This window comes from Melanostigma gelatinosum, assembly GCF_949748355.1.
Source record: "Melanostigma gelatinosum genome assembly, chromosome: 1".
NCBI lineage: Eukaryota > Metazoa > Chordata > Actinopteri > Perciformes > Zoarcidae > Melanostigma > Melanostigma gelatinosum.
Window position 1 is genome coordinate 24,816,452 of NC_136634.1, and position 19,468 is coordinate 24,835,919.

Consider the following 19,468-nt stretch of genomic DNA (forward strand, 5'->3'; position numbering starts at 1 on the left):
ACATAAACAATACTGGCATTAGTCTGAATTTCAAAAAACAAACACTAGCTCCATTAAAACAACAGCAGGGTGTGGTCTAAACTAATAGCAGTAAGTCCTGTTACAGGTTGATTGAGGAAAGATTCTGAGTCGTCATTATTTTTTTTATGATGACAAAGCCTGAATCAAAAAGGAACAATCCCACTGGTTTAATACTATAAGCCATAAAGCAAGGCTTTCTGAAGAGGGCAGACCTGCATCTGCAACACATTCTCATTTCCAACTCGTCAAATACCAACGCTTGGACAGTGGGCCTACACTTCAAACTATGATGCTCCAGGTTCCCCTCTAGCGTCAGTTAACGGTGCGTTTGTATTTCACCAAATTAATATATTTTTCTTTATTTTCAAATAAACTCCCGGCAACAAAACCACTTAGTTAAGTTTCGGAAAAGAGTGTGGTTGGCGTTAATGTACTAACGACTCATATGGCTAGCGAGTGACAAACAAGGGTAAGGTGGGTTGGGTTGAATGCGGACGCACGTGAGTCATGTGACCCACAACTGACCTGAAAAAATGTCAATATTTCCTGACTGACCAAGCATCGCGATTGGAGTTGAAAGTGAGACCTTGTTGGCATCTGCAACCATCAGGGAATATTGTATTGTTTTAAACTTGGTTTATTTTCTTGGATTTGTCCATAATTTCTATCAGTTATGGTAACACTGTATTCACCAGAGTACAATACCAATATGATTGTTCCACCAGTGTGTCGACCATTAATACACTTTCATTTGGAAAGGTGTCTTTTCATTAATTTAAGGGTTCTATCATATTACATTATCATCATCATCATGAAATATAATGCTTAAGTTGTAATAAACCAGAACTATCTTTCACCTAAGAACCCAAGAATATCACTATCTAGGTTTACATACACAATAATATTCCACTTTCAAAGGGGTCATGTGTACAGCATACGACATACTACATATACTGTACATACTACATATAGGCCTTATTCCCAATGTTTGCTTTTCCGACAAAGAAATGTAGGATTTGCCCATTTTAATCTAGTTTCAGGAGCATTGCATGTATACAGAACAATTGGAATATGCTTTTCAATTGGGGTGTTGACGTCAGTTTGCGACACACAACCGCATGCAGGTCTACGGCCAGCTCGGTGTGATGTAAACAAACCAACTAGCCGACAGGTTGCAGAAATGCAAGCCCGAAAGAAAAGCCCAAAAGTTCTGGTCAGACGGAAAAACACAACTACTTAAAACAAGACTTGGATGTGCGCAAATATCGCAACCGAAGGGCAAAACACGTTTGTGCATGTGAACAGTCACTGAGAATCATTAGCAGTTGCCCTTTAGCCAAAAGAACAAGCCCCTTTCACCGTCACCACCAACACCTGTCTTTCCCTCATTTTGACCACACCCTGTGAACAAAGTATGACAATTTTAACATGCAGTAAATAAAACCTACATTTCACATTCTTGGAGCAAATCCTCTTCACTTTACATCTTTGCAGGAAGTGTTCTGTGAGCTAAAACGTTGTCGATCTGAACAGGAATGCCCTGTCTGTCATTTCTAAATCTGCAACCGCGCCTGTCTAACTCTTACTGCATCTATGAAAGCTCATCACTCACACGAATCACAATCACGGCCGAGAAATGAATGATTTTTGGTCCACAAAACTGAGATTTGTTACAAAAGCTCGACCTGTTAGATAATCTCAACCTGTTAATGCCGTCAGCAACAGCTCAGAAATGACAAATGAAAGCACTGTAGTAGATCAGTTGGAATGTATTTAAAGTGATTTTTGGTTGTGATGAAGGAAAGAAAGAAGTGGAGATTGGCTTTTGCAGCGGTCTGAGCAAACTAAAGCTTTTCAATCTAATGACACGCCAGCTTGAGTAATAGCTTTTAGCTGATGCTTCTACTGTAGTCGGTTGTTAGTCACACTATATTTTTTAACATTTCACTACGACTATCTGCAGGACATCTATCGTTCTACCACCCTGAGGCTGTGTGTGTGCGGTCATGGGGATGGTGGTGTCTTGAGGGAATTGGTGGATCCTCCTTGGCTTCCACTCCCCGTCGCTCCCTGTCCGACCCACTGGACCGCAACAGAGAAAAGAGAGGGATGGAGAGAAAGACGATCTGGTTAGATGCAAACAGAAGCCAAACAAAACTAAAGGTTTCATTTTGAATCTAAATTGTATTTACATCATGTATGTAACTTATTATCCTATGAGACGCACAACTAATAGAACACCATCACATGCCATTAACCTGTGTAAGGCCGGCAAGAACCTTAGAGAGTTTTTGGGGCTTTGTCACTGCGTCATTCACCAAAAGCACTCGGTGACCGAAAAGCCGAATTAACCTGGAAATTGTCAATTATATTTGCACATGTGAATACAATCGCTGGTACTTCAAAGATCTCATCACCAAAGTTGTATTTTAAAAGCAGTCAAAATACTCTTGGAAGAGGAGCCAATGTGAAGCTCCATCATATCCACTGGATTTTAGATTTGTCCATTTTTAAGAGACAAACACACTGAAGCTCCTTTAGAAAATGTCTTTAAAATGGAAATCTAATGCCTTATTTATTCATATGCCAAGAAATATTATGAATGTGTTCTTTAAATTTAATGGACAGATTTGTTTGCGTACAAGTGAAAGTTTTGCCTGATGATGGCACTTGAGGAAAGGTCAAAATAGGCATCCAAAACATGAGAATTCATTAACCGGGGACACAAAGTGGGTCAAGGGGACATTTTGACATTATGGTGGTGTTGGACAAAAAGTCAGGGGGGGGTCACAAAATCACAAGAATAATCATAGGACAAATACAAACAACGAAATACGATATCAAATTTCATATATTCTGGACCACAGCGGTGGACAACCAATTAAAGCAATCCGATTGGTTCACAGCCATACTATAATTACCACTCCTACGACATCAGATGCGGAGTGGAGAAAAAAAAGACCAATGTGTTTCATGGTTGCTTAGCGACACGGTCACCGAGGGATCACTTCCGCCGACATGCAACTTGTTACGGATACAAAGTAACAAAGTTATCTGTTAAAACCAGGCAGCAACATCCGGTTCTGCCGAATTAAGCCAATGTGAAGTGTCTTAAAACTTGCATTCTCCACTGACCAGCAGGGGATGACTCCTCTGGTTGCAAAAAGAAGTCAGATTGTATAGAAGTCTATGAGAAAATTACTTTAATTCTCACTTGATTTATTCCCTCAGTAAACATTGTGAACATGTGTTTATGGTCTCAATCTCTCGTTTAAAGTCATCTTCAATACAGCATGATGATCATTGAGTAAATTATGGTCCAGTTTAGATTAAAATAGACCATAAAGCAGAGTATGCTTTAGGGCGGGCTTACTGTGATTGACAGGTCGCTGCTTCTACCAGAGCCATATACGGCGCGGTGTCTTTAAGTCACTCCTCCCCATTCTGAATATGGTAACTTCTTTACATTGGCTGAAAAACAAACAACATGGCGACGACCGCAAACCAAGATGGCTACGGCGAAATCGCTGAACTCGAGGAATCAAAACGGCAGGCCACAAACCAATGGGTGACACCACGATGACTACGTTTGTGGCTAAAACCTGCTATGAAATTGAAAAATTGCAGTTGAACATCTATGGAGGAAACTGAATCCCAAAAAATGAATCCACCGGTAAACAACATGCAAGGAGGTTCTACAGTGCTGCAGGAATGACCTATTTTTGTAGGCTAACTACAGGAATTAGCATCGCACTGTTCCCTCTACAAAAAAAGCCAATGGGATTTTTCCACTTGATTTTTGCAGAAAATAAGCTTAGCCTTCTGATAATTACATGCTTTGTCAACGCTTTCATCGATGAGGGAGAAAAGGCTTGCGGGGCTGCCAATCGTGCTAAGTGCATGCTAATTGTCAGTCAGCAATCTCGTTATCTCAAAATGAGGCAATCATTTCACACAGTTAATTCGAAAAGACTCCTTCTTTTCGTGGAGAAGTGGACGGAGGAGGTTAGCTGATAAGCTAAGACGGCGTCCACCATATTGGACTTTCTTTCGCTCCCTCGAAGGTCAGCTCTGTCAAGACGACTCGCTATTGGTCAACAATTTACTGTGAAATTTCTGGTGTAGCCGGACAGTTTAAATGCCAGAAAGGCTGCGAAATAAATACATCCTTTTGTAGATTCTATATTCGTCGATATGACTTTCAACTGATCTGAATTCAACCTGCCTTGAAGCAGGTTGAGCGAACACGTTTCCATGGCGATACATTTGAGCCAGAGCCACTGTGAGACTGAAAAACTGGGGAGGTATCAGCTCACCGTTGGCTTTCAAACACATTAACCACGCTTCACCAGAGCGCCCCCTGCAGTGTGCCTCTCGTCTTACCCAACTGCTTGTTCCTGTGACAAAGTGGAGCCAACATGAGCTTTCTGCATTCTTCGTTCCCTTTGCTTTCCGCTCAATAACATCAGAACTGGCTTGAAACCACTCTGGGGAATTAAACAGCATCTTGTTGTTGGTCCTGGTATGTGTGTGTGTGTGTGTGTGTGTGTGTGTTTACAGTCGTGGCTGAAGAGATGCTCTCAGACTGTGGTCAGAGGGTCAGTGAGGCTCACTCCAACACTTCAGAAAAGCCTTTACAGCCTAAAGTGCATAAGGAAACTGAGTGTGCATGTGTGTGTCAGACAGAGAGACACGGATGTTGCATGTTGAAATAATCTATTGGTCTTTATGTCTCAATACTTTATTTGTAATAATTGTGTGTGCGTGTGACGTATCCAGCGGGCCTGGTTCCCTCGGGACTTCCGTGTGGATCTTTTAAGAAAACACAAATAAGCCATTAGTCTGGATCTCTGGTCGTGCTGCTGTAGTCCAGTGCTGCTGCTAATGGCCTCAGATAAGCCGTGGCTACTGGAGAGTGTCTGACAAAACCTGCCTTTGTGTGTGTGTTTTGGTGCTACACAAGTGACCCTAGAGACAGCGTGAGAGCTCTTCCTCTAGCTTCACCGTCATTGCCGATGTCAGGGTCACTGACCTCCACTGCAACTCCTCCGGTAGACGCAGTGTGACAGCTAACACTTAATTTACTTCTCGGCTTAAAGCGGCGCCTCTGTAACATAACAAAACCTATAACAAACCTGCTGACCTATTGGTCAGAAATGTTAAGACCAACTTTCATCCTCCAACTGTAGCTTATTTTTTTCCAGAGGAGTTATTTGTAAAGTTCATAGTTCACATTGCTCATAAATGTTATCATGCATGACATTATGATACCTGAAGAGTACAAGTTGTTGTTGAAACATCCTCATATCCATCGTTTTAAAAAAGCTCTCAATTTCTTTACAAGTTCTGGTTTTCTACCGAGAAAAGCAATGGTGTATCTTTTGTTCAAAGGTTCTCTATAAGGAGCATTAATATAGCAGCAAACTATTTGTGATGTAAAGATACAATGGAGTAATGTCTACCTGAGCAGAGAATGAAGACACTATGTGTTCAAGCTTTTCTGTGCTGTGTTGTATAGCGTGTGCCTTTTAGTGAATGTGAATGAAGGGCCATGCTGCACTGACAAGTGAAGCCAATGTGGAAGTGTCTTAAGACTGCATTCTCTTTATTGACCAGTAGGGGGCAACTAATCGGGTTGCAAAAATAAATCAGATTGAATGGAAATCTATGAGAAAATAACCTTACTTCTCACTTGAGTTGTTACCTCAGTCAACATTGTAAACAACTTCATGGTCTCAATTGCTAGTTTCAAGTCGTCTTCCTTCAATACAGCATGATGTTCATTTCGTAAATGATGGTCCTTTTAGAGTAAAATTGACGATAAAACAGTGTATGCTTTAGGGCGGCGTCTTGCAAAATACCAATACGGCGACGGCCAAAATGCCGAACTTGAGGCTTCAAAACGATAGTTCACAAACCAAAGGGTGACGTCACGACACTGCGTCCACTTCTCATGTCTTATATGGAGTTGATAGTGTGTGCCCCACTGGCTGGCCAATCACCGGCGTACTGCACTGCGCTCATACCAATGGTAACTGTAACTGTAACATAGCCCGGCATGCCAAATCATGCCAAATCATGCTACATGCTGGTGTGATCCCATCTTAAATGGACTCTAGTTTTGTATAGTTTTTGTGAGGTTGTAAGGTACAAGTTCTGGATTCTGAAAATGGACTGGGAAACTGGGTTTCTTTTTTATGTATTATTCTTATCACAAGGGATTTGATGTAGCCTGAGCTCAAATTTCCCTGTTCAGTGAAATACGTGTCGCAGCCATCGTTCTAAAGCGTCGGTATCACTTGGGAAAAGCAGCACGCATAGGTTAAGTAAGTGATCTGAATGGTAAAGCAATCAAAATAGATACTCATTAGACATCAGCTGGCCTGATTTTAGATGGAAATGTCATTAGGGTGGCTGAGAAAAGTCAGACATGTTCATTAGAGGTGGAATAATACTGCTCATAATGAGCATCGTCAGGCCTCCTCTGGTGGAAATAATGATGTCTACAGAGGATTTGTGTCAATGGTCCTCATGACGACTTATGTTAAACAGCTAACAAGCTAGCTAGTGTCCATTACTCAGGAATATTAAAGATGCCAACACATCTCTTCATAGAGCTGAAGACACGTATGAGCCGGTGGAGGCTGACGTTCCATAGGTGATGACAGACCTCACATTTATCCAGACAGCAATCCATTTTAAAGCATTTTATCTTCTGACTCGTTCAGCTGAATACAAATAGATTTAGGGTTGACAACTCAACATGAATTTACATGAATCAGTCCAGCATCTGTTTTAGTTTTTTTTATAAGGAATGTGGGCAGGGGATTCAGAAATAGAAACAGCTCAGTGAATATAGCCACCTCTCTGTCTGTGTGTGTGTGTGTGTGTGTATGTCTCTCTCTCTCTCTCTCTCTCTCTCTTTCTCTCTCGCTCTCTCTCTCTCTGTGTAGGCCAGGGATGTCAAACTCATCTTCACTCCGGGCCACATCAGCATCACGGTCGGCCTCAAAGGGCCGGTTGTAAATGTAAGACTGTGTAAATGTAACTACTCCTAACATATAGGTAAATAACTGTCTCTGCATTTGATTATTGTTTATTCAAGTGTAAAAATATTGTACATGCAGTTATATAAATGTAAACATATATTTAAGCACATTTCTGTTATTATAACTTAAATCCTTTTAATTGAGGGTTAAGAAACCCACATTACTCTATCAAAGATCAAACTATTAAAGAAAATATCAAAGACAAATATCAAACACAAGTTATTATAATAACTTTGTTCAATGCTTAAAATCCTTTCAAGGGTGCGTTTGCACAATCCCACATGAAGTATTTAATGTGTTTTAAAGCCACGTTTAAAGTAGTCTTCAATGTCCAATACATTTCCATTTCAAATGTACAGTAACCAGCCAAAGTCATCATTATGACTTTCTATCTCATAACTTCGACTTTCTATCTCATAACTTCGACTTTCTATCTCATAACTTCGACTATGGGGATATTTTTATTATCAAGTCTAACTTAAAAAAAAATAAGAAAAAAATAAAAAATGTAACTTTTTTTTTTTTTTGCTGGCGGATTCGTGGGCCACATAAAATGACGTGGTGGGCCACGTGTTGTGTATTATTTCTGTTATGTAATTGTTTCTTTTTTTTCTCACTGGACCTAAAAAACGAAATGCACAACGTGGTGAAAATACAAGAGTCATTTAGGAGTCTCTTCATTCATGTTTCTGATGTCTTTTTCTGTTTTGAATGAAGACTCTTCATCTCTACTCCACTGTACTCTACTGTGCTCTACTCACCTTTTGTGTATTTATTCTTTAAATATTCCTACACAAGTATGTTTTTGCTTGAATATTTTGGCTCACTTAGCCTGCGTCTGAGGGACCAGCCCACTGATATATGAAGACAAACCCATTGCATAGCATACATCAAAGGCTCTTCACCTCTAGGTAATCTAATGTTTTTTTCCATCGGCAGTGAATGGCCATTCAACGAGAAAGTCATTCTGACCTAATGTTGACTGTATACCAAATGTTAAGTCATGCCAGTGGCCCCTGGTCGATTTGCTCCACCACTTTGGTCCAGACAAACAACTCCAAGATGGTTTATCATCAAATTAAACATTCATGTTGTCCATAAGATGAACTAAAGATGAAGACTGACCACCATGGGATTGTTATTTTTGTTTCTTAGTAACATTTCTTGACTACTATTGGATGGATTGGTCCAAAACCTTTAAAGGCAAGAATTTCTTAAAAATGAATGTATCGACGAATAAAAAAAAAAAATCTCTTTCAGTCATCACTTATGACCCAGTTGAAGTGTGTGGCGGTGTCTGTATCTGGAGAGAACTTGCCCTCTGCCTGTATTTATTGTTTACTGTTATTTTGCTGTGTTCGGGGTGTTTCTCGGCATCAACCTTTGGGCAATGGTAATGTAACCCCCAGCCAATAACAAGGGGCAGGTGAGTTTGGGACTTTTAAAAATAAATGTAGGGCTTCAGGTCTGCGTGTCTGTTTCAAATGTTGTGTTTACAAACAGTAAGCAAGAAATGCTGCATAGTATATCTTTAACATACAGTCATGGTCACCAGAGGATAAATCCTCCTGCATTTGTGGATCCCCTGTTTTATCCTCTGGCTCCACCATGAGGTTGATATTTGTGTAAAATGTCTTGATATACAGGTTTCCCTTTGGGTGAATTGTTTCATTTTGATAATCTCAAAATTTTGATATAGCGCCATCACCAGGTCTAATGTTTTAATTTGGCCAATACTTTATTTTATGAACAAATAACTAGCTAGACTTGTGACATCCTCATCAGCCTCAACTGTACTTTGTGTTAATCAGCAAATGCTAGCATTCTGACATGCTAGACCAGGGGTGTCCAAACTTTTTCACTGAGGGCCACATACAGAAAAATATACCAAGGGCTGGGCCACTCAGGTCCGATCGCCTCACCCCTAGTGTGTTAAAGTGAGCAAAATCAATCAAATTTGGTTCTCAATGTGCTTTTGTTCAGATTTAACAGAGATGTTTGCTCACGTATGTTGAGCCGAACAGACTCATTATTCAAATAGAAGGGAGTTGAGAACAGCTCGATGTCTCTCTCAATGAGAGAAACATATTGAAAGCCATGGCAGCTGGTGGAACATGTTCTAGGTAGGGCTGTGCCACATCCAATCAATTTCAGCAAACATCCCTGTATGATTTAATGCTAAATAAATTAAGGTATCAAACATGTATTGCTACTTTGCAGTTAAATATTTAACATGTATTCCAACATGAAAAAAAGCAGAAAATAACACTTTGACAAACACGTCAGGACATCTTATTTACAGCTAGTAGCTTCGCATGTACTGCTTCCCTTTCCTGCTAGTCTGCTGTCTGATTGTGAGGTCAGGCTGATCTGATATCAGCACTGCAGTTTCTCCTCAAAGTTCTCCTCTCAAACGGGTCTTGGAGGAGTAGTGCTCGCGCTGGAGCTCCCGCCCGCCTGTAGAGACTCGTCCGGACGGGAACGCGCAGCTTGGGGCAGAATCGATTCTGCTCCAAGCTGAATCTATTTGAGGGCGCTGATTGGCTAAATTGTATGTCACACATTTATATCTTTAATCAGCTAAACTGCTTCACTGCTCTTTTGGGCAGTTTCTCCAGCGCCCCAGAGCTGCTGAGACGTGCACACGCAGAGAGGACATGCAGGAAAAGCATATATTTACCGCAGATATAATATTTTACACATATTACTGGGTGATTCCATATTTCAAAAACACGAATATTGACAATTTGTATAGTTTATTATTATTATTATTCATTTTATTTTATTTGTTGTGGCTCAAGGTGGGGCGGCGCCCTATCGCCCTCTATTGACCAGCCGCCACGTAAGCACTGACTGAGTTCTGTCATGAGAGACGTTATCACGGACACGGTATTTCCCCCTTTTAGCAGAAAGGTTGGCCTTTGGAAAAGCACATTTGACTTCGGACTGCGTGGGGAAGTGCGCAACATTGAAGTTGCGTAGCGTGCCCTCGTGCTCGAATTATGTTGACAGTTTTCACAACCGTGTTCATCACATCGCCAAGCTGGACTGTCTTAGCACAGAGGGCTTCTTGGTGGGTGATACGCTGCATTTTAATAGCCTCACCTCCGCTCTCTTGCGCTCGCCTTTCATAGCTGGAGCCCAATCTGTTATAACTCCACACAGCTTGTCCCATCTTGTCAATTGCATCTGACACAGCTTCAAACATGTCCTTACCTGTTGTTGTGCTCTTTAGACTCCTAAAATCAAGCAGCTCCTAATGCAGAAATGATCGTCAACTCCCCGCAAACAAATTAACAGCTGTGCGGTGTCTGTGGCATCTGTGCTCTCATCATATGCAATGGAGTAAAAAGCAAAAGCACGAGCTTTATCTGACACTTGATGGTTTAGGTTAGCTGACAAGTCTTCGATTCACCGCACAACTGTGTTTCTGGTCACGCTAACGTTGTTGAATTCCTGCATTTATTCCGGGCACTTGTGACTTTAGTGAGGCACTGTTTTATGAAGTCACCATCTGAGAAAGGTTTCCCGTGGCGGGCAATGAGTTGAGCTACCTCGTGGCTGCTATTGTGACTTTTTCTTGTGTTTTGATTGCACGGAAAAAAATACTCTTATTGAGCTCACTGCCATTTAACTTTCTGTTCTCGCTCGGCACCAGTGTAGGACGTGTCATCATCCGGGGCTAAACGTTTCTTTGATTGCTCTTATTTTGTGGAGAAGCTGCCTTGTTCAACACAGTATCTCCACCTAGTGGTGAAACTAAGAAGTAAAATACAGTCAAGCGCAAGTTTCAAGTGTGGGCCATATTACATTATATTTTTAGAAGTTGCTGCGGGCCAATTAAAAATGGGCCGCGGGCCGTACTTGGCCCGCGGGCCGTAGTTTGGACACCCCTGTGCTAGACTAACACATTGAACATGTTAACGTTATACCTGCTGAACATCAGTATGTTAGCATTGTTATCGTTAGCATGTTAGCATTGGCATATAACTCAAAGCATTAGTGTTCAAGAGTACAGCCTCACACAGGTGCTAGCATGTCTGTAGACTGTTTAGGTGATGCTTCGAGTCTTACTTTGAAAGCACAGATTAAAACATTTATAGGACCGTATTCTACCTGCTGTATACACAAGCAGCCCATACCTCTACGAGTGGGTGCCAGTGTGCAATGGGTTTCCGCGGGTATGACAGCATCTCGTTCCAGTGGTCTCGCCCCAGGCTCTCCGCCTCGTTGCCCACCCTGCACACCCCGATCACTTCATTATGTCCGACCCTGCAGGACAGAAACAACAACACATGGAGACTCAAAAATGTTGCATCAGTAAATGTACTGTGGATGAAACACATATACATACTGTAGGTCAAGGCGACAGGTTATTTAGGGCAGAAAAAGTTTAAGTGATACTGAGCAACTTAGAGATTAGTATGCTCAACATGCATAACATGGGTCATAAACATGTTCATTTTCAATACAGCAAAACAATTTCCCCTTGCGGGATTAATAAAGTAACTATCTCTCTATAATTTGATACAAGGCCGGTCATGCTATGTAGAGTAAAAAAAATGTTCTCATAAATCTAACTGAAACTTGGTTCACAAATGTCCTGCAAGAATGAAAGTCAACGGTATCATTTATTTTCGAAGATGATACAAAACATAATCATACTGGTGTCAAATGTATTGTTTTTCCTGCAATTCTGAAAATAAAAAAACAATTAATACTTAAGATGGTTAATTTACAAGTTCATAAGTGAATACATGTTTGTAAAAAAAACACTCTTGGATGCCTCTAGAGTTGTTAAAATATGATGAATGCCATCCAGAAAGTCCAACAAACCAACCCCCCAAAAACCCTGCAATGCAGTGCAATAAAGGCATACATTTTCATTTAAATTTCATTTTTGTCAATTCTGCATCCACAGTGTTTTCCACCAATTTTTTTCCACCTGAAAAAGGCACTGTACGTAGTTAACTCACTAACCGATCATAGTCCATGACAGCTATGAGCAGGCTGATCTGGTCGATGTTCTCAGGAGGAACATCGAACACAATGGCTTCATTGTACACAGGGTTCAGAGTGTTACGCTTGGTTGACGTCTTCCTCTTCTTTAGCCTCCGGCCTTCACACATCAGGGACACTTTCACGTATGGATCTGTAGAGAAGTAACACGTGGCAAGTTCGTGATGGACGCCAAAATGTCTTGGCGCCATTAAGCCATTAAACAAAATATTACATTGACTAACCACTTGAATGTCTGGTGTGTACATCTGACTCGACCAGATCTCAGTGGAATCACTGCTTTGTCAATCAGCACTCACCTGAAGCTCCAGTGATGTCCATGGCTTTGAGATTTCTGGCTTTGATCATGGTGATGGTGAGCCTGCCAGCCGTGGGGAGATAGCACAATGAGAACATCAGCTCTCCTAGGTCCACATTGTCCTGTAAAGAAATATAATACATTCATGTATTAATACTGCTTGTTCTCCTACTATCAATATTTTAAATACAGGAAGTGATGGGAAAATATTTTTTGGGCTGCAGGGGACTTTATAGTTGCTGCACAGTTGGCCACTGGAATAGGCTGAAACTGACGGCAACAAAGTGTATTGCGTGGCCGTGCTCACATGGACATATGTGTGCATGAGATACAAACAAATAATGAACGCCCTTGCAAAAGCATTGCCACAAGTGGTCAAAAAGAGGCACCAAACTAGGGCTGGATGATATTGTTGGGAAAAAAAGAGGATAAATGCTTCAGTCTGGTGCACTTTTGAAGGCAACATTTTGTGATCTCGTAAACAACTAAACAAACACATTAGTTGTATAGATATGAATGGTGATGTAATAATAAATCATGTAAATAATATGCGCTATACTTGTATGCTTATATTGCGGAGTTGTGAGGTCACATGTAAGTAGGTCAAATACTCCGAGCAGGGCATTCCGGCGCCTGCTCGCACGATAGAAACAGATACAGTGGCCCTGAAAAGAAACACTTGCTTAAACCACCAGAATAGGGCGGAAGTCCGCCATCTTAGAGTAAGGAGAAGAGTTATCTTATCTATTCACACAGAGACTTCGAAATAGCTTAGAATTGCACCCTTTCGGCACCTCGAGTGTTAACAACATGCACACACACTGATGATGCAGAGGAGGCGGTCCCGGACATGAGCCAGTGTGGGCGGAAATGCCTAGCGCTCCAACCAGGCCGCTGTTCAGCTAAACACAGCTCCGCCTGCAACTTTGCTTTAACCAATAGGCTTCCAGAAGGGAGAACCTATACACCGCATGCGCACTCTGTCTAATCGCCTTTTTAGCTTTTCATTCGCTCCTACAGAGTGAACATTTCTAGGTCCGTGCACGTTTAACTGCTGGACATAATACTTCTGTTACAAATAAATGTTATTGCTTGAATTGAGCTAAACGCCTCGATCTCAGTCTGTTCACCCGAGTTTCTCCACGACAGTGATGACAGCAAAAAAGTCACACCCACAAAGCATGGTCAACGAGAAGGGGTCCATCCACGCAGGGAGAGAGGGCGCAATGATTACTACAGTCCACGGCCCCGGGTGAGAGGTCCTGTAACGTTCACGGATGGAGCCCATATCCACCTTTAGCCCCCGGCCTTTCCGAAGCCGAACTAAATCTGGTGGCGGTGCACTGCTATGGGGAAATGCACTCGTCACGGAGAGGATCCCCCCCACAATGAGAGGACATCCCTTACTCACCAAGTTGATTCCCCCAGGCAGAAACAAACCCCATCCATTGATATACTGTAGGTAATTAATGGGAAATAGAGAATGGAGTTTTCCTTTTATGTTTCTGTTCATTTGACGACATAGTACGTCCTCCGATGTCGTTATTGTGCATAGGTTTATCGCAGTGTCAATGCTGAACAATGCATCGTGCAGCCCTACATTAAGCTCATTAACTTAACATACAAGCTGAAACAAGGTTTTCCCTTGCTTGTCAAAATCTCAGCAAATGCCAAACACAGACAGACACATTTAGAATAAAAGAGAACAGCTTAGCTTGCAAGTAAGCAAAGAGTGTTAGACATTGGGTTTGTAATGTTAAGCTTGAGAAAAACGACAGGATCGTCAATTAAATCAAAGTAAGTTAAGGTTTAGTAAGGGTAAGGTAACAGTTGAGTCAAATCCCCAAACATCAATGGGTAGATTCAACAGAAGGCACATTATAACATGTTATACAAGTCTTTGCACCTCGGATATGGATCATGCCTGTGACACCTCCGGTAGAAAAAAAAAAAAACATGGAATCCTTTTTAATCACATCTGCAACATGCCGCAACAGCATGACTCATCATTAATCATTATGTTTTTCTATCACAGGAAGTCTTGTCTTTATCATTTAAATGATATGCAAGCTGGTTTTGGATTTGTTGCATCTTTAAGTCAGTATTTGTATACATTTGTGGTGTCTGCCATCAGATTGAAATTACTCCTGTCTTCCTTTGAGAATATCCCTGCTTTCACAACTTATCCATTCATGCACATGCCAAGCTCTTTTCCCAATTAACACATCTGAAAATAACATGTGATGGTGTCAGAGCGAGTGGTGCGTTCATGAGGCAAAGGCCTAAACAAGGTTTCTAACAGAGAAAACTGATCTCTAGTTTTACGCTTTCTCCCACACGTTGGGCTGACACAGACCTCCCTGTTACAGAATCTTAAATAAGAAGTGAAAACAGCCAAAATAGTACAACATATTTGGAGGGGTCACTCCTATGTTCCCAGGCTCCTATGTTCCCCAGATTTATGAGTCACATAATGGGAACATGACAAAGGGTCCTATGATCCCCAGTTCTACATGTTCTCTCCCAAAGTCCTATGTACCTAAGCTTTACATGTTCTCTCCCAGGGTCCTTTGTTCCCAAGGTCCTATGTTCCCCAAACCTGTTCTCAGTCCCAACTTGTCACATACAAATGCTTGGTCAGGACCCCTTAGCATCCCTTTTAAACACACTGGGTACCCCTTGGTGTCACTTAGGTTTAGGGAACACATTTTTTAGGTTTAGGAAAAGATAGTGGTTTGGGCTCAAATAAGTATGTTTTTGAAAAGCTTGGAATTACAACTGGCTTGTTCCCCAGATCTATAGCGCAAAATGGAAACCTGTAAAAGATGTTCTCCAGCTCTATTCTCTCAATATGACGTGCTATCAGCTGCTCATCAAATGGAACGTAGCATGAAGTTGAATAGCACCCTAGCTGCATGCATGATAAGCTCTCCCAGCTGCAGGTGCCCGACTCCACCTGCAAGTGGATCACAGACTTCCTGTCAGACAGGAAGCAGCATGTGAAGCTGGGAAAGCACGTCTCATCCTCCAGGACCATCAGCACCGGTTCCCCCCAAGGCTGCGTTCTTTCCCCTCTTCTCTTCTCCCTGTACACCAACAGCTGCACCTCCAGTCACCAGTCCGTCAAGCTCCTGAAGTTCACGGATGACACCACCCTCATTGGACTCATCTCTGGTGGGGATGAGTCCGCCTACAGGTGGGAGACTGACCATCTGGTGACCTGGTGCGGTCTGAACAACCTAGAGCTCAACGCTCTAAAGACAGTGGAGATGGTTGTGGATTTCAGGAAGAACGTAGCCCCACCAGCCCCTATCACCCTGTGTGGGTCCCCGTCGACGTGGTGGAGTCCTTCCTCTTCCTGGACTCCATCATATCCCAGGACCTCAAGTGGGAGCTGAACATCACCAAGAAGGCTCAGCAGAGGATGTACTTCTTGAGGCAGCTGAAGAAATTCAACCTGCCAAAGACAATGTTGGTGCATTTCTACACAGCCATCATTTAGTCCAGCGGTTCCCAAACTTTTTAGGCCGCGCACCGCCTTCTACATCCCGACCGGGTTCGCGCACCCCCCCCCCCCTTAATAAAAAAAAAAAAAAAGAAGCAACAGAGCCTTTTAAGCCTTCATAGCCGCATAAGAATCGGACCAATGAGAGAACAGTTTGCTCGCGCGTGGCATTTGTTTACAAGATTTAGTCCGCTGTTAAATGTTGCAGTGTGAACACAAACCGAACAAAGGAGCAACTGCAACAAAGCAAACGAACTGAAGGTGTGAAAACGCCCTGAAACAATGCAACAAAGTTTCAATAACTTTCAGTGACACAAGGCGTCACTTTTAAAGAGCAATACGGATGGCGAGCACACACGCACAGGCTCAGAGGCAGATTATCACATTTAATTTACAATTAATGAGCGACTAATGTAGCCAGGATGTCTTCGGACAAAGCATCGATGCGGCGCGACACAGTGTTGTTGGACACCGGGATCGTGTCCAACTTTTTTGCTTCTTTCTCCCCAATCATACATTCCACCATCTCTCTGGCAGCTGGCGAGCTCACGTCTTCGGCGATTGTGTGCGGTAGCCCCTTTCTCGCTATTCTGTAACCAGATATGAAGCCCGTAGTGCGTCATTTATAGACCCAACACATGAATGAGACTCCAGTTGTTTTTGGCTGTTTTGTAACTCCTCCAATTTCGATATAAACAATGTAAGGGGCTTTTGACTTGCACTGGCATGCTTGGTGTTCAGGTGGCAACGTAAATAAGAGCTTTAGACTGTTAGCCAGAACCTCACTGCACACCACGCACTGTGGCTTTGGGGAATCTGCGTTGCCAATCCAAGTGAAGCCCAGACACAGATACTTTTCATCATATTTCCTCTTTTTTTCCCAGTCTGATGCTCACTCTCGTTTCCTCTTTTTCACCTTGACTCCGCGATGGGCTGATGTGCTCCCGATTTGTCTGTGCTATCCCTTCCTCCTTTTCGGTCTCCTCCGTCTCATCTTCCTCTGACTCTGGCTCGATTTCTTCTCCCGGTCTCTCCCCAACGCACCTCTCCGTTCCCCTCGCCTCCGATTCCTCTCTCTCTCTCTCTGTCCCTCCTCTTTTACGACTGATAGCTTCAGATGTCCCACTTGACAGTTTTTAAATTAAAATTACATTTTTTTTTTATATTTAATATTATTACACCATCAGACCGCCATTACACTTTTCCTCTCGCGCACCCCCTAGAGGCTGCTCACACACCCCCAGGGGTGCGCGCACCCCACTTTGGGAATCCCTGATTTAGTCCATCCTCTGCTCCTCCATCACGGTCTGGTACACTGCAGCCACTGCAAAGGACAAGGTCAGACTGCAGCGCATCATTAGCTCTGCTGAGAGGGTGATTGGCTGCAATCTGCCGTCCCTCGAGGACTTGTTCTCTTCAATAAGCCTGAAGCGAGCAAGAAGGATTGTAGCTGACCCCTCCCACCCTGGACACCCTGTGCCCCTTCCATCTGGTAGGAGGCTGAGGTCCATCAGGACCAAGACCTCACGACACATGAACAGTTTCTTCCCATCGGCAGTCGGGCTCATTAACAGAGCCCGGGACCCCCACTGACTCTGTCATCCCCAGGACAATTTCCCACCGGTCACTCCCCCGCACATCCCTTCTATCTCACTGGACACTTTCACACTACACCGCTTGTGCACTCGACTTCACTTTATTTTATATTTCACTTTATCTTATATTTCACTTTATATTATATTTCACTTTATCTTATATTTTCTGTAAATTTAATTTGTTTCTACTTTACATTGTTGCTCGTTGTTGATTGTTGTTAAATGTTACGCACCTCCCGTCATGTCAAATTCCTTGTATGTTCAACATACGATGGCAATAAACGGTTTCTGATTCTGATTCTGAAAATGAGTCCCTGACAACATTATACCTCCGAAAAAGTTTGACCTACTTAATGTGTGTTGGAATATTAAACTGGGAAAAATAGGATCCTGGAAACATAGTACCTTAGGAACATAGGATCTTGGAAACATAGGACACTGGGAACAAAGGAGCCTTCGAACATAGGGCCCTGTAAACATAGCATCCAAGGAACATAGGACTTGTAAATATAGGACCATGGGAACATAGGACCCTGGAAACATAGGTCCATGGGAACATAAGACACTAGGAAGATAGGACTTTTGATATATACGTATGAAACTGGGAACATAAGACCCTAGGAATGTAGGACCCTGGAAATATAACACTCTGGAAACAGGTTTTTGGGAACATAGGACCCTGGGAACATAGGACTTTTGTAATATAGGAAACTGACAAAGGACCTTGGAAATATAAGACCCTGGGAATATAGATATGCCCCCAATTTTGGATACTTAATCACTACAAGGAATTTTAAAAGGAAAATGACAACTGGCAGATGTGGTTCCAGTTGTTTAAGTCATTAAATGTACCGATAGCTCTACTATTATAACATAAACTCTCTCTTGTTTCTCTGAATTAATGTGCTTTGTATTTTCAATGGACACCTTGCAGGCTCCCTATATACAGGGTTGGGTTAAATGCAGAAGTCAAATTTCGTGTATGTGTATATGTATATGACAATAAAAATCCTAACTAACTAAATAACTTTTTAACACAACTATCTGATGTGTCTAAAAGGATTCCATCCAATCAATGATTAATACACAGGATGTTAGTGATTTTGTACTTAGTCTTTGTCAGAAGCGACCAATTAGATAGAAAGCCTACTTAAAGGTCACTACTGCTGAAACTGGAAAATCATTGTATCCCTTGGACATCAATATTTACTCTTTCTGATGCTGATTAGGATAAATTGAAGTCAGTCTATATGGGCCGCTACACACACACACACACACACACACACATTAGGATGCTACTGCTCTGGGTCTTCTGCTGAAAATCGCTGAAAATCTAATTGAACAAAATGAGTTGATTCATCACGGATGTCAGCATCGACATGCCTGCAAGCATTGAAATACACATGCGCTCACACATATGCACACACAAACACACACTTACACACAGGAGCAGTTGTTCAGGATCTGTGACATTCTGTGACTGCGAGTTGCTGAGGCGGAATCCACCTCTGACACTGCATCATCATTGATACTTTACAGCTTGTGCTGTCTCCAAGGTGAAACACATGTATGAATTTCTGGCACAAGCACAGGAACTCACACACCCACAAACGCAAACCGGCAGACACTCCCACAAACCGGCAGAAAACCCTTTAGCCCTTCAGCAGATAATGTGATATCCTCCTCCTAACACACACACTCATGCAGCACACTTAAGTTTTCAGACTGTACAGTGCCGCTCGCTTCCGCTACTCCTCTGAGCACTCAAATCAAGCCTGCGGTCAGGATTATGGTTACTTGTGCTCTGCCAATGGAATTAGAAAGGTGCTTGAAAGCATTCCAATAAAGCACAGAGAGAGTGTGGACAGTCCATCTTCTCCATTTATAATACTAGCACCTTCTCTCCCTAAGGGGCAGCGAGGCTTTATCTACAAGCCTCTCTGTTGTCTAAGGCTACATCCATACATCCATTTTCAAACAA

General features: G+C 42.4%; 1 protein-coding gene across 1 annotated transcript in view; it reads right to left on the reverse strand.

The window, feature by feature from the left end:
- Positions 1 to 1,064: 1,064 nt before the first annotated feature.
- Positions 1,065 to 19,468, reverse strand: part of LOC306780014 (synaptotagmin-9-like) — a gene marked incomplete at its 5' end in the record, with an annotated part of 69,070 nt that continues 50,666 nt past the window's right edge. Inside the window, 4 exons of the mRNA XM_079272179.1 lie at positions 1,065 to 2,103; positions 11,213 to 11,342; positions 12,051 to 12,222; positions 12,389 to 12,509. Coding sequence (XP_079128305.1) covers positions 2,026 to 2,103; positions 11,213 to 11,342; positions 12,051 to 12,222; positions 12,389 to 12,509 — 501 coding nt within the window. The 3' untranslated portion in view covers positions 1,065 to 2,025. The remainder of the gene's footprint in view (positions 2,104 to 11,212; positions 11,343 to 12,050; positions 12,223 to 12,388; positions 12,510 to 19,468) is intronic.